At 38.1% G+C, this 23,653-nt stretch overlaps 1 protein-coding gene across 1 annotated transcript; it reads right to left on the bottom strand.

The window, feature by feature from the left end:
* Nucleotides 1–13,064: 13,064 nt before the first annotated feature.
* On the bottom strand, nt 13,065–14,003 carry LOC130873046 (olfactory receptor 150-like). The gene has a single exon (XM_057767562.1). The coding sequence runs from the start codon at nt 14,001–14,003 to the stop codon at nt 13,065–13,067; it is 939 nt and encodes a 312-aa protein (XP_057623545.1).
* Between the last annotated feature and the right edge of the window lie 9,650 nt (nt 14,004–23,653).

Raw genomic sequence — 23,653 nt, 5'->3', positions numbered from 1 at the left:
AGTGTGTTCAGACTAATATTGAGGTCTTTAATCCATTTGGACTTGAGTTTTGTGCATGGTGATAGATATGGATCTATTTTCATTCTTCTACACGTTGACAACCAGTTCTGCCAGCACCATTTGTTGAAGATGCTCTCTTTTTTCCATTGAATACTTTTAGCTCCTTTATCAAAAATTAGGTGTTCATAAGTTTGTGGGTTAAAATCAGGGTCTTCTACTCGGTTCCATTGGTCGACTTCTCTGTTTTTATGCCAATACCAAACTGTTTTCAATACTGAGGCTCTGTAATAGAGTTTGAGGTCAGGGATGGTAATGCCTCCATACGATCCTTTATTATATAAGATTGTTTTGGCTATCCTGGGTTTTTTGTTTCTCCATATAAAGTTGATTATTGTCCTCTCAAGATCTGTGAAGAATTTTGATGGGATTTTGATGGGGATTGCATTGAATCTATAAATTGCCCTTGGTAGAATTGCCATTTTTACTATGTTGATCCTCCCTATCCTATCTAAGGGAGCCATCTTAGGGTTGGCAAGAGACTTGACTCTTGAGGGGTTCGCAGGTGTCCAGGAATATGTCCCCAGCTGGTACCTTGGGCAACTAAGGAGAGGGAACCTGAAATGACCCTATCCTATACTGATGAATATCTTGCATATCACTTAGAACCTTCATCTGGCGATGGATCGAGGTAGAGACAGAGTCTCAATTTGGAGCAACGGTCTGAGCTCTTAAGGTCCAAATGAGGAGCAGAAGGAGGGAGAACATGAGCAAAAAATCAGGACCACGAGGGATGCACCCACCCACTGTGACAGTGGAACTGATTTATTGGGAGCCCACCAAGGCCAGCTGGTCTGGGACTGAATAAGCATGGGTTGATTCCGGACTCTCTGAGCATGGCGGTCAATGAAGACTGATGAGAAGCCAAGGACAATGGCACTAGGTTTTGATCCTAATACATGAACTGGCTTTGTGGGAGCTTAGCCTGTTTGGACGCTCACCTTTCTGGACGTAGATAGAAGGACCTTGGTCTTCCCGCAGGGCAGGGAATTTGGACTGCTCTTCAGTATCGAGAGGGAGGGGGAATGGAGTGGGGGGAGGAGAAGAGGAGTGGGGATAGGGGAAGGGAAGTGGGGGGAGGGCAATATTTGGGAGGAGGGGAGGGAAATGGGAAATGGGGAGCAGGTGGAAATTTTAATTAAAAAAGAATAAAAATAAATAAATAAGTAAAAAAAAAGACTTTTTCTTAAAATAAAACTGTTGTCAAAATATTTCTATAATCAGTCTACCAAAAGAATTCAGACACACAATTTGTGAATTGAAATATTTGCAGTATTCTGTCTACTGAGCTTAAGATTTTTGTAGCTCAATAGTATATGAAATTCACTTCTACTTTCAAGGTCATAAACATGGTTGCATTTTAGAAGATGAGGCTGAGATCACTTCACCGTACACAGAACATCCATTGTTTTTATGTAGAGCTTGGTGTTTTAGATTTGCCTTGCTGAATGGCATCCCTATTTCTTCTCAATATATGTGAAAGGAACAATCACCACAGGTACAATTTTTATTATATATTATGGTTTTAATTGGAAATGTCTCCTACTGCTAATGTCCTGATTAAGTTGTCGTGGTCACTGCTTAATTTGTGAGATTCTGGAAATTTTGGAAGGTGGGGTACAGCTGGAGGTAATAAGTCATAGCAGAATGGTTCTTTGGGAGTATATTGTTTTTGTCTTGCATTTTGCCTTCAAGAAGGCTCTGAAAGTGACCCATTTTGCTAGTGTAATGTCAAGAAATTTTGTATCAGCAAAATAAAAGAAAACTCTGCATAAGTTTATTACCCAAAATTACCCAGTGTTTCATGATAGGATGTTAGGCTCCTCTTAATCATTAGTACTTTGATATTTATTATTCTGTAACTATATTTGATTGCACATATATGTTTATGATTTAACTATATCTATCCCTCTATCTCTATATTCATTTATAAATATATAATAAAAGACCATAGACATATAAATCTTAATTTGTATAATTTGGTCTGATAGGAAAGGGGTATAAGAGGAAGAGCTCATTTTTGTATAGAAAATCAGGAAGGGTACTTCTAATGTTCAAATAGGGTAATAAACTATTTTCTGTCATTACAATTTTTGATGGTAAACAGTGAAGCAAAGATGACACAACATGTCCCCATTATGTATTTGAATCAAGCTAAACAGAAGTCAAATACTGCTCTATACCTGTTAATAAACTAGAGTGGTGATGCTGGATAACGAGGGAAAAGGAGGCGAACGCTGTGTTGTGGACACAGTACAATACAGGGTAAGCATGGTGCTACTTGGAGATGCCTCCGCTTTAATCCTTGATTCTTTAGGCTTTGAAGCCTAAAGAAGTTAGCAGGGATATCATCTGTCATTTGAATGTAGCTTTAATATAATATAGAAATAAACAGCTTCCTATATGACCAAGACACCTTATATGCATGTATGAAATTTAAAATGAAAGAATCCTTAATAAATAAAGAATTAATGGTGATTGAATCCTAGTAGCTCTTCATGGAAGAGATGGGAAAAATCTTCTAGGTGCTGCTGTCTCCAGGAGGAGAAGACACATGAGGTGAGCAAAAGAAAATGCCAAAGAGATGGTGGGACCCCTTTGCAGAAGAGGACATTCCAGGAACTAAACTTTTACTGTTGATGATTTCTGGTACTCCAATATGAGCTTAATGTCTTGACTGTTAGAAGAGGAAAAGCTTTATTAGCGGTCTTTGCCCTCTTTGCCCTGTTTTCCAGAATGGCCAGTCAGTTTAGTGGATGAGAGCTGTGCCCCTTTGGTGAGAAACATGTTGCAGATTTAAAGTTTCAGTAAGAATGAATAATCTATATGAACACATTTGTAAAATACTTCGTAAAAGGCAAGAGCATAAACAAAGCAAAAAAGGCAGATATGGTGGTACACACATTTAACCCAGAACTCTGGATATAGATGCAAGAGATCACTGTGAGTTCTAGGCCAACCATGTCTACAACCTGTGTCATAGGCCAGTCAGGATTACACACAGAGACTAAGTCTCAAAAGAATTGTGCTAAGAAGGCAATTTCTAAAGATGAGATTCTAAAACTGGGTTTTCTAACAATCCATTCTTGAAGACAGGGAAGAGTCATCCAGAAGAACTAGCAAAAGGAACTCCAAATCTGGTTGGAGGAACAGTGCAGTGTGAGATTGTGGGAAATGCAAGTGGTCACAGTGAGCATTGTTAAGTCTCATAGTGTAAGTTCTTTGTGGAGAGCTGAAGGTTTCTCATGCTTCTATTGTCCTACTATAGTATTAATAATCAGGGAATCAGGGATTATTTTCAGATATACCAATTTTTACAAAAATAATTTATTTTAGATATCACATCCAGAAATAGTTTCCATTCAACCTAATTTTAAAAGACTAAGCAAACAAAATAGTGAGACTATAAAATCATATAAACAAAAATACTTCCTAAGGAAGATGCATAAATCTCATCTGAAAATAATCATGCTCCAGATACATAAAGAAGGCTTTGCAGGGATTTAAACTGTCTAGAGGGATCCCAGTTAACTCTTGGTGGGTGAACAGAGTGGAGTCCTAGAATTCCTTCCTCAATGTATCTGGGCTCTTGAAACCAATAACTTCTTATACCATTTTTTTACAAAATCAAATAATCACCCTCTAGTAATAATAGAATGATCAGTCATGCAATGCCACTTCTGAATTGTATTTTTATCAAAACTCTAGATATGATACAGTTTTGTTAATGCAAAATATTCTTTACACATGTACCTTCTGTTTATGAAACAGATTATGTAGAAGAAATTTGACATGTTTACCCCTCAGGCTGTAGATAAGGGAGTTCAGCATGTATACAACAGTTGAATACATTGCAGATGATGCTCTACCTTCCTTTTGGAGCAAACTAATGAAGGCTAAACATATGTGAAGCCAGGAAAACAACAGAGGGGTGGGATGTGCAGCTGCTGAAGGCTTTGTACCCGTCCTCAATGGATGCTGAAAATGATAGTTTAAGAAGCAAGGATGGTCTGGGTTACAACACAGAAATTAGAATTAATGTAACACAGGAATGATAATTTATTGACAAAAGCAATGGAACAAGCAAGCTGCAGCAATGGAAGAAGATCACAGAAGTTATGGTTTATTATTTTAGACTTGCATAGAAACACTCTAATTATTCACAGAATATGAATTGTAGCTTCAGTGAAGCCCATAGCATGTTCTCTACTTATCAATTGGAAACAGACATCGTAGGACTGGTGGTATCAAGGGTTTGCAGGTATCAACATAATGTTCACATGCCACTGTATCCAAATGCAATATTGGAACAACAATTAGGAAAGAAGAGAACAGAGTCATGGGTTCAAGAAGGAGCTGACATCCATTTCTTCCAATAAGCTCATCAATATTTTAAGATAATGGGGGTTTTCCAGTGTTTAAAAATAAAAATGTTCAAGTTAATACATGGCTCAGCAATTCTAGTGCTGCCAAACGACTCCAAACTGAAAATGTGCACATCAAGAAAACTCATGCATGAGTGGCTACTGCAGCAGGGCTTCTGTTCAATAGTTGGAAACTATAGCAGTGTCTATCTAGTGATGCATAGACAGAGAAAGTACCTCATCCATGGGCTAGAGCAATGCTCTGCAGTAAAGAGCCCTGCGGTTCTGAGTTCTACCATATCTACAAATGGCCTGAAGCATGTCAGGAGAAAGGAATCAGAGAAGGTCATACATGAGTGGCACCATGTGTAGGAAATGTCAGGAAGGTTCATACAAATGGAAGGCAGCTTAGTGTCTGTCTGTTGTAACAGGAAGGGAGGTGCTCACTTAACCTCGTGTGATTATGAGACTTTAGTTGATATGTGGACAATAATCTATTGTAGATCATGGTGACATCTGAACAACTCATGAATATACAAAATTCCTACTTGTACTTTGGAATGCAAATATTAAAATATAACATTTATTTTAGTAAAAGTGTTATAAACATAACAAACACGGATCAGTAAGATGGTTCAGTTCTTAAAGGAACCCACTGGACAAGCATGGTGGTGATCTGAGTTTAATTCATGTAGCCTACTTAAAAGATGATGGAGAGTCCGGTTTTATCCCATGTTTTTTCAGTAGCAGTCCAGCTGACCTTGGTGAGCTCCCAATAGATCGGCCCCACTGTCTCAGTGGTTGGGTGCACCCCTCATGGTCCTGACTTCCTTGTTCATGTTCTCTCTCCTTCTGCTCCTCATTATAACCTTGGGAGCTCAGTCCGGTGCTCCAGTGTGGGTCTCTGGCTCTATCTCCATCCATCGCTAGATGAAGGTTCTATGGCGATATGCAAGATATTCATCAGTATGATTATAGGACCGGACTCTCGGAATGTGGTGGACAATGAGAGCTGACGAGAGGCCAAGGAGAATGGCACAGGAACTTTCAACTGGCGATAGATCGAGAGAGAGACAGAGACCCAAATTGGAGCAACGGTCTGAGCTCTTAAGGTCCAAATGAGGAGCAGAAGGAGGGAGAACATGAGCAAGGAAATCAGGACCACGAGGCATGCACCCACCCACTGTGACAGTGGAACTGATCTATTGGGAGCTCTTCAAGGCCAGCTGGACTGGGACTGAATAAGCATGGGTTGAAACTGGACTCTCTGAACATGGCGGACAATGAAGGCTGATGAGAAGCCAAGGACAATGGCACTAGGTTTCGATCCTAATACATGAACTGGCTTTGTGGGAGCTTAGCCTGTTTTGATGCTCACCTTCCTGGGCCTGGATGGAAGTGGGAGGACCTTGGTCTTCCTGTAGGGCAGGGAATTTGGACTGCTCTTCAGTATCGAGAGGGAGGGGGAATGGACTGGGGGGAGGAGAAGAGGAGTGGGGATGGGGGAGGGGACTGGGGGGAGGGGGCAATGTGTGGGAGGAGGGGAGGGAAATGGGAAACGGGGAGCAGTTGGAAATTTTAATTAAAAAAGAATAAAAAAAAAGATGATGGAGAAAGTTACTCTATGATGTTGTCCTTTGACATCTATATGTGCATGCATGTGTGTGTACACACACATACACACATCACATCACATATGCGTGCACATTCATAAGCATATATACACATAACAATAAATTAAATTTTTGAAATTTACACATGCAGTGAAAGAATACTGGCATCACATCAATTACATGCAATCGTCCATTACAACCTGCTATTTTCCCATCATCGTGAAGTCTTTCCCATCTAGGGTGTATTTGGCAGGTATCTCTTCATTTGTACGAAGTGCACCTATCACTGTTTTCTCAACACTCTGGCATGTTTCTGTCCCATGAACAACAGAAACTGCTACATTAACTCATAGGTTAATAGTGTCATAGTTTTTTAATCTGCAATATATGAAAATGAAACCAAGGGCAATGTTCAACCTAACTGTTGAGTACCAGACTGAATACAGACACGTGATTTTAAATACTTCTTTTATGTTTATTATGAGGGAAGAAACTGCAAATTACAATATATAAACAATTTAAATGACTTAACCTGTTAGATAGTTGAAGAAGTTATTAAAAAAAAAAGCCCTCAAAACTTAACGGCCTTACACTTCTATTCTCTTCTAATTACAGTTGACCATGTCCTGAATAGGACCACCATCTCAGAATCTGGGCCACTACAGAAGTAGAAAGAATATCTAGATGTTGAAATTATTGATTTACAATGTGGTGTCCTTTGGTGACCCTAGTTTTTTTTTTAAATAAAACCTCTATTATTATGTTTAGTATAATTTTTAGCTTTACTTCTATTGTAGAAGCTGAGATTGTATGTAGTAATATTTGGGATTTGTCTCCCAAAGTCTATGTTAGAAACTTACTTTCTAATATAACAGGGTGCAGGTTGGGGGTCTTCTAGGAAGACTATATTATAAGGGTACTGATTTAATGCTGCCACATGTATGAATTCCTAAAACAAGGATGAGGCCAGACATTTGTGTACTCTCCGGTGTTTACTATGCTTTCTCTACAGCCTGGCGCAGGATGAAGGTCTATACTAGATGTGGTCCTGACACTGGACATCCCTCCACCTCAACTGAACTAAACAGGTTCCTGACAATTCTACATTACCTAGAATATGATACTCTGTTCCAGCTCCATGAAAGACATAAAGACACAGATTCTCCTGTAGTTTTGAGTGTTTTCAAAGGTCAACTGACTGGATTTTTGTCTTTATTGCCTCTTACAAGATTCAGGAAACTGACTCCACCACAGAAGCTCCATTCTCTCTTGCAGTCTTTTACCTGTGGTCTTCTGACCTAACTTAGGTAACCAACTTCTTCCAAACCACAGTCTCTAAAGGCAAATGCTTCCTGGTTTTTGCTAACTGCCTATGTATTTGCATTATTTTGGCATGATAGGGAATTTCAAGAATTGTCTCTTGTATATTAATCACTGATACCTCTTATAGATGGAGTCTCATCAGCAAAATTCCAAATAATTTCATGGAATGAACTTTTATTTTATGATCTCTTAATATGGTTATTAAAGTAAAAATGCTATTAAGTGGATGGTAAATATTTATTATCTACAGTATGATCAATTCATATATAATCAAATCATCATATCATGATAACAATCAAAATAATTTATTCATCATATTTCAAAACCTTTTCATATTGGTGTGAGACATTTTATTTCACTTTGTCTTGATAAAATTTCAACAATAACTTGACATATAGAAAATTATTATAAATGTATAGAAAATAAAAACAAATACTTGCATGATGATAATGCTTTAAGACACTATTTAGATGTGAATGTTAATTGGTACTAAAAATATGTTTTAGTACCTGCTCTTCAAAATGGTAAAATCTACAAGGAGACAGCAGGGTAGACCATAGAATAAGTGGTGTGACTGGCAGGTCCACAGGAGCATAGTTAAAGTGCTATCTGAGGACTGTCTAGGAAGATTTCTAAGAGTCTGTTAGGTTAAGTACAAACAAGTCTTCACAATACTCAAATTTAGAATCTTTTCATCTAAAAAATGTTGATCTACAAAAATCAATAGAGCATACAAATGAGTTTAAATGGTTTATTAAAACAAACAAGGTATCTGAAATGAGAAAGATAATAGAAAAACAAGAAAAGTAACACCTGGTGAATTGTGTTACTTTGAGGGTGTATTTTATAACAGAGGTTTATAAACAAAAATTATTAATAAAAATGAATATTTACATAAAGGTCATTTACACACAATATCTACATTACTATTAACGTAAATCAAGTATGCATTCTTTCTCTCCTACAAGAGAGGAGACAGACATAGCTATTGAGATTCATTTTTATGTTAAGATAAAAATAAGAGTATCATTAAGCATGACTAGAAAAAGTATGGCTTGAAATGTGAAAAAGACAATTTCCTGTCCCCTGAGGTATCACTGTAGAATATTAGTGATGGTTTTCAGCTACCATGAGTATATTCTTACAATTTCTAGAGATTAGAGTTCATGATGGTCTGACACATACTTAGACAAAATGAAGCTAGGAGAAAAGGGATTCATATACTCATATTTTTCAACTTGAAAATTTATGTCCCACTTATGTTCTCTTCAGTTATCAAATTTTTTCATTATATGTATTATTTTGTACTAGTATGTGGTAAGTGACCCACATGTCATGTAACATAAGCAAACAAGTATGAGAAGAATACAAATAGAGTTTGGTGGGATAATAGAAAGGACGAGCTGAATAAAAGACAAGGGTTAGAGGAAACCAAGGGCCTTTATTCTGATTTTCAAAAAGAATGTTCTCTTGTTTCCTGTTTTGGTGTTATACTATGAGGAGACATGATAGAAGGTGTCTTGTCACATATTTGAAGGAAAGCTGAGACAAACCCATCCGTGTTCAGTGCCTACTCCAAGATTCGACTAAAATAATAGATGCAAGGCAACAAGTTTAAAAGTTAATGTTGGGAAGAGGAATAAAAGCTCCAGTGCTGTGCTTCTGGATACAGATTAGTACAGTGGGCAGGGTACCATGTGCTATTTGGAAATCTCTGTTTGTCTTTGTAATGCAACATGTTTAAAGGCTTTGGCACTCCTAGGAATCATGAAGTATAGTGCTGCGGCCAGTGCAGCCTGGATAGCAGAGACTAGCGGGGGGGGGGGGGAGGTGCCGGGATTGAGACATGGAGGCTTCTTTTCACGTGGAAGAACAGCAACCTTTATTTTGCCTAGCACCTTTTATACCTCTACTCCTTCTGTGGAGACCCACTGGCCAGAAAGAACACAAACATCCTTGTCAATTACAGACCACAAGGAAGTTCCCCTATGGGTCAGGGAGAGTGAGGGCAGCTGGATCACAACAACTCCCCCCATTTTATTTTATAATACCTTGCCTGTCATGGGGAATAGCCCTCTAATATTCCATGTCTTAGGTAGCATCCTGCCCCCAAAGTGTTGCCCATCCGTGGCTACCCAGACACCTAGCCCTAAACCAAGTATCCCCAGGACTGACATTGCCAAGGAGCCAGACCAACACTGCAACCATCTAGCATGCACTAACTGGGTGGTAAAACTAACAAAAGCAGATTCCAAAGCCCTCTCATATGACCGTTGAGTTCCATAACAGTAACAGAAGCATGCAACACAGTGCCATGAGTAACACACATAACATGATTAACTGTTGAAAAGTCCAAAGACAGTCTACTTGCTCCTGAACCAGAGCCACTTGTTGGTTCAAGATCAATATGCCCAATTGAATATGTCCATTAAGATCATTTTGAATGTCCAAAGCATTGCTGACTCTTTCAACCATCTGGTTGACAGTCTCAGCCGTCTGCACAGTCTGGGAGAGAGCAAGTCCAGCAGCAGTAGCTGTGGTGGCAAAGCTCTGCTCCAGCTGCCTTCTGGCCCCAGCCGCACTCACTCTGGATCCAAACTGCTGCATGGAGTGGAACAGAACTCAGAGAAGCAGGCTCACTGCTCCTGCTCCGGAACCATTGAAGGGGCCCCACTTTAATAATCTTTTAGGGAATTTGGGTGTCGTCAACCTGTCTGGCTACTTCTTGCTAAGAGGGGGGTGCTGCATTCTTGGGGATATTTTACATCAACATTTCAGGGGTTTTCAGTGATTTAAACCGCATAAATTTGCAATGAATCCACAGGTTCTCATCCTCTGTGGAAACAAAAGCAAAACCTTTTTTCCAAAGCATCAAATCCTTAGGCCTGTATTGTAGTGGGGAGCTGCGGGCCTGCTTTTCATCCTGCCCGACTCCTGGCCATCTGGATAGCGTATGCCCCGAAATAACAACATGCAAACTGTATTCATTTAAACACTGCTTGGCCCATTATATCTAGCCTCTTCTTGGCTAACTCTCACGTATTTATTTAGCCCATTTCTAATAATCTGTGTAGCACCACGAGGTGTGCTTACCGGGAAAGATTCAGCATGTCTGACCTGGTGGCTGGCTGCATCACGTCTGTCCTGGAGAGCAGAGGCATGGCATCTGAGCTCACTTCCTTTTCCTCCCAGCATCTGTTCTGTTTACTCCGCCTATCTAAATTCTGCCCTATCAGATGGGTCAAGGCAGTTTCTTTATTAACCAATGAAATCCCACATCACTGTATTTTAAAGTCAAAATACCTTTCTTAGCAGTTCCCAGAATCAAATGTCTTTCTCCAGTCCTGAACACAGAAGACAACACAATCAACACAATTACATATATCTCTACATATTCTATCATTTGAGGCCCTCAATTCACCCCCCTGCCTCCTCTTTATTGCTTCCCTACTGGCCAGTCTGCCAGAGGGCACCCCTCAAGAGCATCTCTGGGAATGAAGAAACACATACTCCTTTTAATCTGACTTGCCTTGTTCCCAGTCTGGAACATTTAAACCCCCTCCTGTACTAAATCTTTGGCTGTCTTCCTTGTTACTTCCATGCCTTGTTGCTTTAAGAGTTTCAGTTCCTTTCTGAGGCATTTCAATTCACCCTCCCGCCTCTTTATACTTGTTTATCTTTTGGAGAATGTCCCTCAGAGTTATCTCTGGGGATGAAAAATTAGAACACTTTACCTTCCCCAATACGCTCCTCGATTTAGCCGGTGGCTGGAGCGTCCCCGTTCACATATCCTCCCTTTCCAGATCTCGGTGGAACCTCCACTTGCTGCGGCCAGTGCAGCCTGGATAGCGGGGGCTGGCGGGGGGGGGGTGCCAGGATTGAGACACGGAGGCTTCTTTTCACGTGGAAGTACAGCAACCTTTATTTTGCCAGCAAGCTTTTATACCTCTAGTCCTTCCGTGGAGACCCACCGGCCAGAAAGAACACATCCTTGTCAATTACAGACCACAAGGACCTTCCTCTGTGGATCAGGGGGAGCGTAGCTGGATCACAACAGTATAGAAGTTTCTAAATCAATAAGGAAGTATCTTATTCTATGGGAATCTATTCTAGGTATATAAGAAAAGCCATGCTGCTGCTGCTGACATTTCCAGGAGATGTGAAAGATGAAGGCAATCAGGAGATACTGAGACTTTCTGATGTGAGTGATGCCATTTGACACAGAAGCAAAGTTTTTTGTTTGGATCTTAATTGGATATGGTTGGAAAATAAAACTTATTGGTTAAAAGTCTCTTTCATGCAGGTCAGGAACTGATAGAAATAGTTTTGGGGGTATGAATACTATATGTTATTAGACAGAAAATTTTCAAATTTTAATTTTTTCTATATGAAAAATAGCACAACAATGCACTTGTTAGAGACATCACTTCTGAAACGGATATTCTATAATGCAGTCTTAGGAAAGTACAGTAGTTATTTCAATTAGAAAACAATACATTAAAATTTCAAAATTTAATAAAAACAAAGAAACTGGCAAAGTCCTAAAACTGGATCAACACCTACGTCAAGAGTATTTGAACACTTGCACAGTTTTATTCAATGTTTTTAGCATTATTTCACTGATGGTAGGAGCAATTATTTTTAATATGTTTTATAGTCCACAATACAGTTCTACATGCCAAGGAAGATTTAGAAGTGACAGTTTGAGTCATTTTTGCTTAGTCCACTTATTTTAGAGATCACTCTTTCAGATATAGTTGGTAATACACTTAATTGAGAAGGGTTTGATATACAAAAAAACAAATAATAGAAGCTTTTCTACTATATGTATTTATTCCCTTCAGTGAGAGACATTAATATCACCCAAAAAGATCCATGTTCCACACACATAAAGCATGTGAACTATAAGAAGACTTTGGGATTGTTTTGAAACATAATTAGAGGTGTGGCTAGTTAACTGCATGTTGATAGGCTCTATGGAATCCCACAATGCTTCTTTCACTTTTCTAAATAACTTGGGTCCAATAATTCCTGATTTTTTTTTTCTCTCCCAAAGTTCAGGTGAAGAGATGCAGAAGTGAGAATACAAACAAAGAGGTCAAGACCGTGATGGGGATACCCACTGAAACAACTTACCTGAGCTAATGGAAGCCTTCCAACTCCAGGCTGACAGAGAAGGAACCATCATAGGATTAACTAAACCCTCTAACTGTGGGTGAATTTGTATGGCCGGGGAAGACTGTGGGGCCACTTGCAGTGAGACCAGGATTTATATATACTGCTTGTTCTGGATTTCTGGAACTCATTTCCTCTGGAAGGATACCTTATTCAGTCTATATATAATGGGGAGGGCCATGGTACTTCCTCAAAGCAATGTCTTAGACTTTTTTGACTCCTCATGGGAGCCTTACCCTTTCTGGCGTGTGGATGGTGGATGGGATGGGGGTGAGAGGGGGCAATGTGAAGGGAGCAGGAGGAAGGAGGGAGTGGAAAATGGATTTGACATTTTGACAATAAAATGAGAAAATATATTTTTTAAAAGTAAATTTTTAAAAAAGAAAGAAAAAATAAAAGCGATGAAACGAAAAAAAGAAAATAACCATGTACTAATAACAGTTTCAGGATTTGACATGCATTGTTGTCTCAAGGTATTATTTCTTATCAAAAATATAGATATAAGGCATTTTTGCTTATGCAAAATATTATTTTAGATCTGAGTTGTCTTCTTTCGAAGCAACTTATTTAAAGCAAGTTTGACATCCTTATTCCTCAGGCTGTAGATTAGCGGGTTCAGCATGGGCACAACTGTAGTATAAAACAGAGAGAACACTTTCCCTTGCTCTTTGGAGCTGACTGATGATGGCTGAAAGTACACGACTGCTAAGGACCCAAAGAAGACAGTCACAGCAGAGAAGTGGGAGCTGCAGGTGCTGAAGGCTTTGAATCTGCTCTCAGTGGATTTCATGCAGATGATTCGGACAATGATAAAACTGTAAGAGCACAAGATGGTCAGGGTTGGAACACAGAAATTGAATGTACTGAGGCACAGGATTACCACCTCATTGACAAATGTACTAGAGCAGGAAAGTTGCAGCAATGGAATAATATCACAGAAGAAATGATTTACTACATTAGCCTTGCAGAAGAGCACCCGCAGCATGCAGACAGTGTGAATTGTGGCTTCAATGACACCTATACCATACACCCCACCTATCATCCAGGAACAGACTTGATAGGACATGGTGACATTGTATATCAAGGGGTTACAGATGGCAACATAGCGGTCATATGCCATGGCAGACAACATGTAACACTCGGATATAACAAAGATTAAGAAGAAGTAGAGCTGAATCATGCATTCAGGGTAGGAAATGACATTCCTTACTGTCACAAAGTTCACCAGCATTTTGGGAGTAATGACAGTGGAGTAACAGAGGTCAATGAAGGACAAACTGCTGAGGAAGAAGTACATGGGGGTGTGCAGGTGGGAGCTCAGCAGGATCAGGATGATCATTCCCAGGTTCCCCAGCACTGTGAGCAGGTAAATTCCAAGGAAGAGGAGGAACAGGGGCAGCTGCAGCTCTGGTTGATCTGTTAAGCCCTTCAGAATGAACTCAGCCACTCTGGAGTGATTGCCTTCAGACATTTCCTCCTGGGAGTTCTTTGTAGGAAGTGAGAAAAAGGTTGTTTATCACTATGCACTTGAGTGTGACATTGAATTCAATTCTTTTTGCTCTGGTGTCTCACATTTCTAACAGCTCTTCATGCGTGTTTTTATCTAAAGACTTTTTCATGAAACATGCAAATAAATATCTAGTATATTCATATCTACCTGTATTCCATGAATACCCCCAAAACTGATATTACAAATTCTATGGAGTTGCCTAACAATTTAGCATATCTATTTTGTAAGCATTGTTTATTTATTTCTTTATTCTTATTTTATGTACAATGGCATTTTGTCATGGTTGTCAAGTCCCCTAAAACTGGAATTACAGACAGTTGTGAGCTGCCATGTAGATGTTGGGAATTGAATCTGGACCCTCTGGAAGAACACTCAGTGCTCTTAACCACCGAGCCATCTGTCCAGTCATAAATACTGTTTTATATTAAACTATCAGCATCATTCTGGAAAATTCTCAAACAATACCTTCGAAAAATTTTGCTATAAGTTAATAATGAAATGAATCTTAAAATATTTATTTAATATTGTAAAATAGATTCTAGGTACAATAAGTTAAACAAGACATTGAATATAGTGCACCTCTAATTATAAAGGAAGAAATGAGACTTTCTCTACTGGTTAATAACATAACGGTCTGTATAGAAATCCTAGTTAATATATGAAGAAATTTCAAAAAGTATTTAAATGATCAGCAAACAGCAGTATAGAAAATGTAAAGGAAACAACCACTAAACTCATTAGTAATTTAATAAATATTATAATTTACTAATACATACATTGAATGAAAGAAATATAAAACATTTCACTGAGACTTGCAAAGATGTGTGGAAGGAATTTAAAGATATACAGAAAAAGTATTTATTTTTCATAAGTCAGTGAAAATAACCTTGTGACAGTGGATACACTTTCCAGATTTAAACTCGACAATGTCCCTATCAACTTCATGATTTTAATTTAATTTACTTGCAGACGTATCATTTTACCTCTATGAAAATAATTGACTAAAAAAAATCACAACATACTTTAAACAAGAGAATGAAACCCTAAACCTCCCTGTCTTGAATCTCACTATAGTTTTGTAATATTTTGCTTCATATAGTACTTATTATAGATGTGGCAATTAGTGGAATGAGTTTGACATTCCAGAAGCAAGCTTATATCTATAAGCTGTAGATATAACGGTTTATGACCAATCAAATGAAAATACTTTTTATCATATGCTACTAGGATAATTAGATAGATACTTGTTATTAATACTTAGATAGATACTTTCACATACCATTCAATCAGACTCAATTCAAAATGGGCTATTGCAACTAAATACAGCAGGCAAAGCTATATCAATATTGATGGAAAACACAACCACATTTTTACAAATTTAGAATTAGTAATGTTTCTTAGGTAAGAATTCAAATCAGGAGATATCATAAAAAATAGTAAATTGACATTATGAAAAGTCTGAAGAAAAGACACACAGTATGGGAAAAATTCAAATAATAAATTCAAGGAACAGATTTGAGCCAAGTAAACTTATGGGGCCTATGTACTAATCATTATACAATGTTGTTCTGTCATTGCTGCATGACACACATTAAGTCATGTCCTAAAACAAATGACTGTTTTCACTGGCCATCTGACTAGTCTTCCTCTGTTCCCTGCCTCTGGCAGTGATGTGCCAGAAAGCAAAGGTTCTTATCACACAAGCTCCTGCGTCATTGTAGACTTGATATTAGTCATGAGTGTCTGGTCCATCCCAACTGACTAATTGCCCTGAAGTCTACCACGTTCTCATAAATTCTGCTGCTTCCTGATCCTCTAATGCTACGTTTATGTTTTAATACCTTTGACCATGGGGGTGGGTCATAAACACTGTTCCCAATATCATTTGTCTCAGCCTCACTTTGTCTGGTACATTTTAGCAATGAGTAAGTCTCCAGCTTTACTTGTATCTTAGTGTTACTGAAGCAGAAATGACATACAACCAACTTTAAGTATTTAATTTGTTCAGATTGTTCAAATACTCATGACACTATAATATTCAAGGTAATGAATATATGCAACATTTTCAAATGGTTCCTTGTATATTTTTATAGTTTATGGTGTTTAATTTGAGACCTAACCACTTAAGTTTTTATTGTACAAATGTCAAATTGTTAACACCAGGCATTGCATTAAACAAAATACATTTATAATTTACCTTCCCAACTTTAGTAAGATTTTTACATTGATTAATTTTTTTGTCCCTCTGCCATCCATCCTATAGTAGATTTTTTTGTATGCTTTTCTATGGATTTTACTGTAATCCTTACCATATTTAAGTAGAATAATTTAATGCTTTTCCTTTTGTGCCTGGCTTAGTTCAGTTTGTATAGTATCTTCCTCATTTGTCCATGTTCATTCCATTGTAAGAATTCTTTTGGAGAATAAAACAAAATTATCTTATTTAAAAGTAGTAAGTAATGCTGCACAACAACAATAAGCTACATCTACACTTTAAATTTTTACTATATTTCAACAAATTCATCTAGGAAAAAGCTGTTTCCATAGTTCTGCATTAACTTGACAAATTCTGTGTAATCTCTGTAGTCATCCTGGCTGCACTAACCACTTATGCTTTGTGTCTGAAAACAGAGGAAAACACATCACAGTTGTAGGGACCCAGGGAACTTTGAGAATTTGACCTACAGTTGGAAGCTTGTCTTGAACAAGAGCATTTTATCACAAAGGTGGATGATAGCCACCTGGGAACTATTATAAAAATTTATAGAAAATAATCATGAATACTATGAGGATGATGCTGCCTCAAGAAGATACTGTCACATTCAAAAGTGACAGAAATGATGTTTCCAGTACTGAGTACAGAGAAAGGCATAACACAGAGCCCTGCTCCTCCTCAGACTTCTACAGTCTAGAAGGGGAGAGGGAGATAGTCAGTCGGATTGCTTAATATTCAAGTGTTAAAATTGCACTTTTCATGTTCAAAATATATGGTTCTTTTGAGTCAGGCAGGAGTGGCTAATGCCTTTAATCCCAACACTTGGGAGGCAGAGGCTGATGGATCTCTGAGTTCAAGGCCAGCCTGGTTTACAAGAGCTAGTTCCAGAAGCTACAGAGAAACCCTGTTTCCAAACACAAAAACAAACAAACAAACAAAAAAAACCAAAAAAGTGGTTCTATAAAAACATCAAAGTGTATAAAAAATTTACATGTTTGATTGATGAAAACAAGGTGTTTAAACAAGGGAAGAGCTAGGAATATAAAACATAAATTTTCTTGGTTCCTTGTGCTAATTTTCAGGGGTCTTTTAGATAGAGATTATATGTTAAACCTATCCAAGCAAATAGAATGTTTATCTTAAAGTTAGTTATACCTAGTATCTACCTGAGTAGTAGCAGAAAGGGGCTTGCATTTATTATGTTTCTTCCAAAGATATAGTACAGCCATTTAGATACACTTTTTGTTAACATAAAAACCAATTCAACCACTATTCATAGCTGGAAATTTTTAGGTTTAAAGGTCTTGTTTTTGCTGTCTTCTGATATGGCTCATCAAAATATGAGTGGCCATTTTTCAGCTACTTCCTATAGTGTTTAGAGATTGGATTTCAGAAAATCTGTCTTGTTCCAATGTCGAACGGTGCTAGGAAACTTTAAATTCAGGTGTTCACCTTTTTCCTACATGGAAACTTCTGTCCCAGTCTACTTTAGAGCCAGTGAACTTCACATGAAATAGCTCTGTAGTAGGTTACGATTATTCAAAATAAACCCCCCACTCTCGTTTTTTGCAGGGAATCAGGACACAGCTTTCAAGTTCTAAGCAATTCATACATTATAAATCAAGTGCCATGATTCATGCCTTATCTTCCCAAACCTCTGATTCGAATGAAGTTATGGTAGTTTTGACATATAATAGGCAAATACAGATATCATAAATATATGACACATACACACACAAATCCATAAACACAAAGAAACTCTCTCAAGACTTTCTATCACTAGGATGAGCTGTGTAGGTAATGGGTGGGGTAAGAGCAATTAAAACATCCTATTCTATTCCCATGTGCCATTCTTATTATCTCCCTGGTGTGTCATTCCCTCTGCTGTGAAATAGTAGCGATATTTTGGTTAACGCTAGAAATTAAGCCCTAGTGGACATGTCTGTATAAAGCACACATAACACTGACTTTCAAACTGAAAACAGTTCCTGAAATAATTGAAGGCATGTTGGTGTGTTTCTGCTTGGGGAAATATGACATAATTTTTATTAAACTCTGTTTATTTCATGTCTATTTATGTTTTTAAGGTTAAAGGAGCTCAGTGAAGGGTTCAGAGAACATGCTGATTTTAATAAATCTGGAAATAAATGGAGATTCAGGAATAAATACACAATGATTTTTTGAAATTATTTTAGGGTACATGATAAATTACATTCCACAATGGTACAGGATGAAGATTCTGAATGCTCTATAAGCAGAGACTATAAATGCACCAAGAAAACAATACACAATGAAGAATGGTAACTAGTTTTTTGAATTGGAGAGTTAAGGATAAGCAATGTGGTTTGTGAAGTAAACTGTACAGTAGTAAATAAGCATAGAAAATTTCTGTGTGAATTGTGTTTAGCTTGTTATCAACACAGAAATGAATTATTGATACATGATTTAAAATGTGTCTCTAGAAAATGTTGTCTCAAGTAGGGACTAGACAGTCGCAGGTCACCGGTGTCCTCAATAACATAGCCAGAAGAAAGGCATCCATGCCCCCCTCCATCGCTGCAGTTCTGCTCAAGAAGGGGCCAGCCAGCCACAGGTCAACCAATTTTCTCGAGGCCGTGACTGGTGGGAAGAAATCCACGTCCTCTCTCCCATGCATTTCTGCCCGGTGCCTTGTGGTGCAGGTAGGTGGGTCCCATGATGATGAGCAAATATGTGGGAAAAAAGGGAGAGAAAGAGAAGCAGAGTGGTTCATGTGCTCTTGAAAGATGGAGAAAGGAGGAAATGAAGGCAGTGAGGAATAGGCTGATGTTGGGGGCCTACATGCCACCTGGGGTCATTGTAATGTCTGACCTGGGATACTGTTAAGTGCCTTGTCTGGGTCCTTGGTCCTACAGCAACTAAGAAAAGCAAAAAGGATTTATTTTTCTGGTTAGACTTTCAAAAAGTGAAAAGAAAAAGAAGAAGTAAAAAAGAAGGAAGGAAAAAAAAGCAAGAAAGGAAGAAAATAAATGTGTAAGTATTTCTCTATAGAAGGTGAAAATATATACAAGCTTCCTACTTCCTTCTCAGGTAAGCAGAAGCCATGACACCAAGCCAAGAATTAGGATGCCTTCTCCCTTTTTAATAAAAGACTAGAGCAGTTTGAAGAAATGGATAACATTAGGCCTTTGAAAATCGACCCAACATGTTTAGATCATGTTTTTGTGGCAGGAAACAAAGAAAACCTGAAACAAAAGGTTTGAGTATGTAAGAGGGGCATAGATTTGATAGAAAGGTGTTTCCAAGAGTCAAGTTGCAGCAAGCATGGTTATAAAACAAATATGTTTATAGTAGGAAATAGTAAAAAAAAATAGTAAGCGTGAATCCAGTGGGTTTATATAAATGAGTAAGGGTAGCAGACAGATCAATAATTCAGAGATTAATCTAAATTTTTCCTTCAAATAAATGGAGCAATTAGAAAAAAGAATTTATGCAACCGTGATTTAAGATTGTCTATTTCTTTATTTTCTTTTTGCTTGTCTGTTTCCTCATTTGTTTGTGATAAGAAAAATCTTTATCTAATAGCACACTGTATTTTTAACCATAAGCACTATAGCGTTGTCATACAAGTGACACCTAGACTACATTCATATCTTCAGTTACAACTATATATTCATACAAGCACTTCATACTTCTCACTACCTCTTTGGGTTGGAGACACTGTTATATGTTTTCCCATTAAGATTTACCATTTCGGAGATCTCATCTGAGTGACACAATGACATGTTTCTTCTTTAGAGGCAGACTTATTGGATTGAGCATAATGTTGAAAGTAGCAAGAAATGTTACCAAGAACCAAATTATTTCAAGATTAATCCTAGAACCAGATATAAATGCTAAAGCCTTAAAGACACTGTGAGAAAGCACAATATTTGAGTTAGTGATCCTTCTTAGATAGGATGCCAAAACCCAAATTTGCTGTATGAAATAGTGAAGGGAATACATAAATAATGTTTTAAAAATGTGCATTAACCTCTTGAATAATAGAGGCTATCTATTGCCATTTCTCTTAGTTGCATACCAATACTTGATAGTAAGACTTTATTTCTGAAGACATCACACACTTTGGTCCAATATCATGGAAAAATAGTCAATACTGAACAGAAAGCCTTCTTTTTACAGGTTAGTTCTCATACTATTAGGATATACTGTGTTGATGGATTGTGAAGTGTTCCTATTGCTGTGCTAAATGCCATAATCAATAGCTTACTTCACTTCATAGCTTTTAAGTCTACCATCTAGGGAAGTGAGAGAAGGAAATCAGGACAGGGATTTGGATGTGAACTAGAGAAGATGTCATGGAGAAATGCTATTTGCTGGCTTTTCCCATGTCGCTTCTCAGCAGCTTTTTTTTTTTTTTATAGTTCCTAGGACCATTGGGCCATAGGTAACATAACCTAGAGTGAGCTGTGCCCTCCCAAATCTATCATCAGTCTAGAAAATGGATAACAGGTTTTCCCCAAAAGTCAACCTGATGAGGAAACTTTCTCAGTTGACATAAAACTAGCCAGCACAGGTAGAATGGCCATCAGTAGTTTGACATAGCTGTGAACTAAAATAATAACTGCCATGGAAAGATATGTCCATAGATTTCTTAGTTACATGGGTGCTATGGGAATAATCAAGTGCTTTATGATTGGATTTAAGCCCTGTTCTCTAGGAGAAAACACATTCTTGGTACTGCAATCTGACTCAGTAGTAAGCCTCTTACTATATTTTTGCAAAAAAAAAAAACCTATCAAACTGCCATATAAATTCCTAACTCTGTACCTGTAGAATAAGTGCAGTCCTCAGTCCTCATTAGAGATGGTTCCTTGTGTAGCAGAAACTCACAACTGTTTAAATGTAGAGAGGGTGAGTCTGTGGAGTACTCAGGTACAAATGGAACTTCTATGTCACAAATCCTCTCCCAAAGCTCAGGAACCATCATGGAAGAAGGTGCAAAAGGATTCTAGGAGGCAGCCATCAAGGAAAACTGGGGCAAAAAGTTTTTCTAGATGTCACAAGACCTCAGTGCTCAGGAATTCTGAGCAGCTGTGGTTGCCTGCACAGTGTCTGCAGGAGGACAAAGCAGTGAACATTTCAGAAGGATGGGGGAGGAGATCATGAGCCCTGACTCATAACTTAAGGATAATGACAGAAAATTAAGAAACCAAGAGCATGTTCTTTTTTATTCAGTTTCACTGCCAAATACATTGCCAAAGAAGGAATTATGTGTTTCTCCACAAAACCCTCGATTATTTAATTTATCAAGTATTTTATAGGAGAAGAGTAAACTTTGTTTTCACAATGAACACCATAAATATATCAACACAAATAAACACATGAATAAATGTAAAAGTTCTCATAATTTCATGTAGACTTTTATTTTATGTCATTATCCTTAACTAGAATCCTAGATGTGCTCCCTGATTCTCTGGGTTCCAAGCAAACCTTCATATCTGCTCTGCAGCCAACTTCAAGTTCTAAACTTTGATTCCACCAAACCAGAGTATGAGCTCTGCCAGCCTTGTTAGCATCAGACAAGTACCCAGATACTGCAGGCAACAGAGATCAGATAGAGTGAAGAGAAGGAACAGCACAGGGTAAGACTACTACACAGAGTCATTCTCTTTTACAATCATACTGACACAGAAAAACATTTCCATTGCTTATAAAAGAGAATCTATGTTCACACTGAGCTGTACTATATATTTGCGCATGTGTGTGTAAGCTTCATATCCATTTTAATCTATTATAACTTAAAACAGTCCAGGAGGTAATTATAACTTTACCCTAATTTTATAGACACAAGAACAAAAATCAGGTTTACAAATGAGGATGCTATTTCTGAGTAAGCTTGTTACAAACATGCATAGCATTTTATATCATTTTTAGATAGTACAGTTGTAGTGATCGATTTCAAAAAACAAATTCACTGCCTCTGACTATCTTCAGTTATTTATCTGGGTAGACCCTGCACAGAGAACGAAAGAGAAATTGCTCTGAATTTTAAATAAAACCTTTGTCCTTCCATCAACACAGAAGCAGAAATTCATTACTTCATTGAGAATTTTCAGTCCATCCCTTCCTGATACAATAGTAACTTTACAACTGGTCCCTAGAAGGGGGCGGGTCTTTCTGGAAGTTTGACTGTAGCTGCCTTTACTTTTTTTTTTTTTCCCAGCTGCTTATAAGTAGAGAGGACTTGAGGAAGTAGGTGAAGACTCTGTTCGGCTTTCTGGGAAGAACCCTGTCTGCTGCATCTAAAGGGTAAGAGCTCCTTATTATAGCCAAGCCCACAATAAATTTAAGTGCATTTTAGCTGGAAGCCCTAGAGTCTGGGGGTGGTAATGGTGGAAAATGATCCTGGTGTGCAATGCCTAAAGATTTCTCTAGGTTAAAAGTTCATAAATGATCTCTATTTCAGGTTCAGATATTCTCTCTCTCTCTCTCTCTCTCTCTCTCTCCCTCTTCTTTTTACCTTCCTCACAAAAATAGATATTTGTTGCTTTTTGGGTTTTCCTCTCTTCTCAGTTTTAAGTGAGTTTGTCCAAAGGAAACAGACCTTTCATTCTCCATCCATTGAGGTCAATGAACCCTTCTCTATTCACATCTGATAGATGGAAATTTTGCCTTTTGTAAATATCTAGCACTGAACGTCTTAGATAGAAAGTCTACAATTTTTAAAACTATTTTTATTAATGGCCCTCCACAGCACACTGCAATCTCTTCTCTGGGTCTTAAGCACAGATTGTCCCTCTCCCTGAAGCTATGGCCTGCAGGATGTGGCCTGCTGACTCACCCTGTTTCCTGCATGCCATTGAGATCACTGTCACCTAGCTGTGGGACAATGCACAGGCAGCTTCCTAACAGTATATACCTTTATTTTATTTTTTAAAACTTTTTCTTAATCTATGGGCATCCAATAGTGCTGTTGATACGTGCATAGGTTCAGGGTCATATTTTGGAGCATGGGCAATGTACAAGGAACATTTCCCTGATGAAAAATGACTCCCCGCTCCAAGTGGCTTTCAATTGCAAAACTCTTCAGGTATGGGTTGTACTGTATGTGCCCCTTCCAGATCCATGCTGAAATATTGACTGGATTGATGGTGCATGTCTTGTACAGGTAACAAAACCTGCTTAGAGTTCATGATTACAGTGGCTTGTCGTGGACAGAAGACACCAACATTACAGTAGTCCTCCCTGACCTATGGCTCTTAGAAACTTTCTGACACTTCTCTCTGTTCTGTGAGCATTGGTTGCAATGTGATAGGTGTTGAGTGGCAGACAGGGTGATACTGGGGGTCACTAAGATAAGATAATCACACCACAGTCACTTATTTACTCTCTACACTGCTGTGTGAACTACAAG

The sequence above is a fragment of the Chionomys nivalis genome, chromosome 4 (genome assembly GCF_950005125.1).
Source record: "Chionomys nivalis chromosome 4, mChiNiv1.1, whole genome shotgun sequence".
Lineage (NCBI taxonomy): Eukaryota > Metazoa > Chordata > Mammalia > Rodentia > Cricetidae > Chionomys > Chionomys nivalis.
Note: the sequence above shows the minus strand (reverse complement) of the source record. Positions and strands in the feature narration are given on the sequence as shown.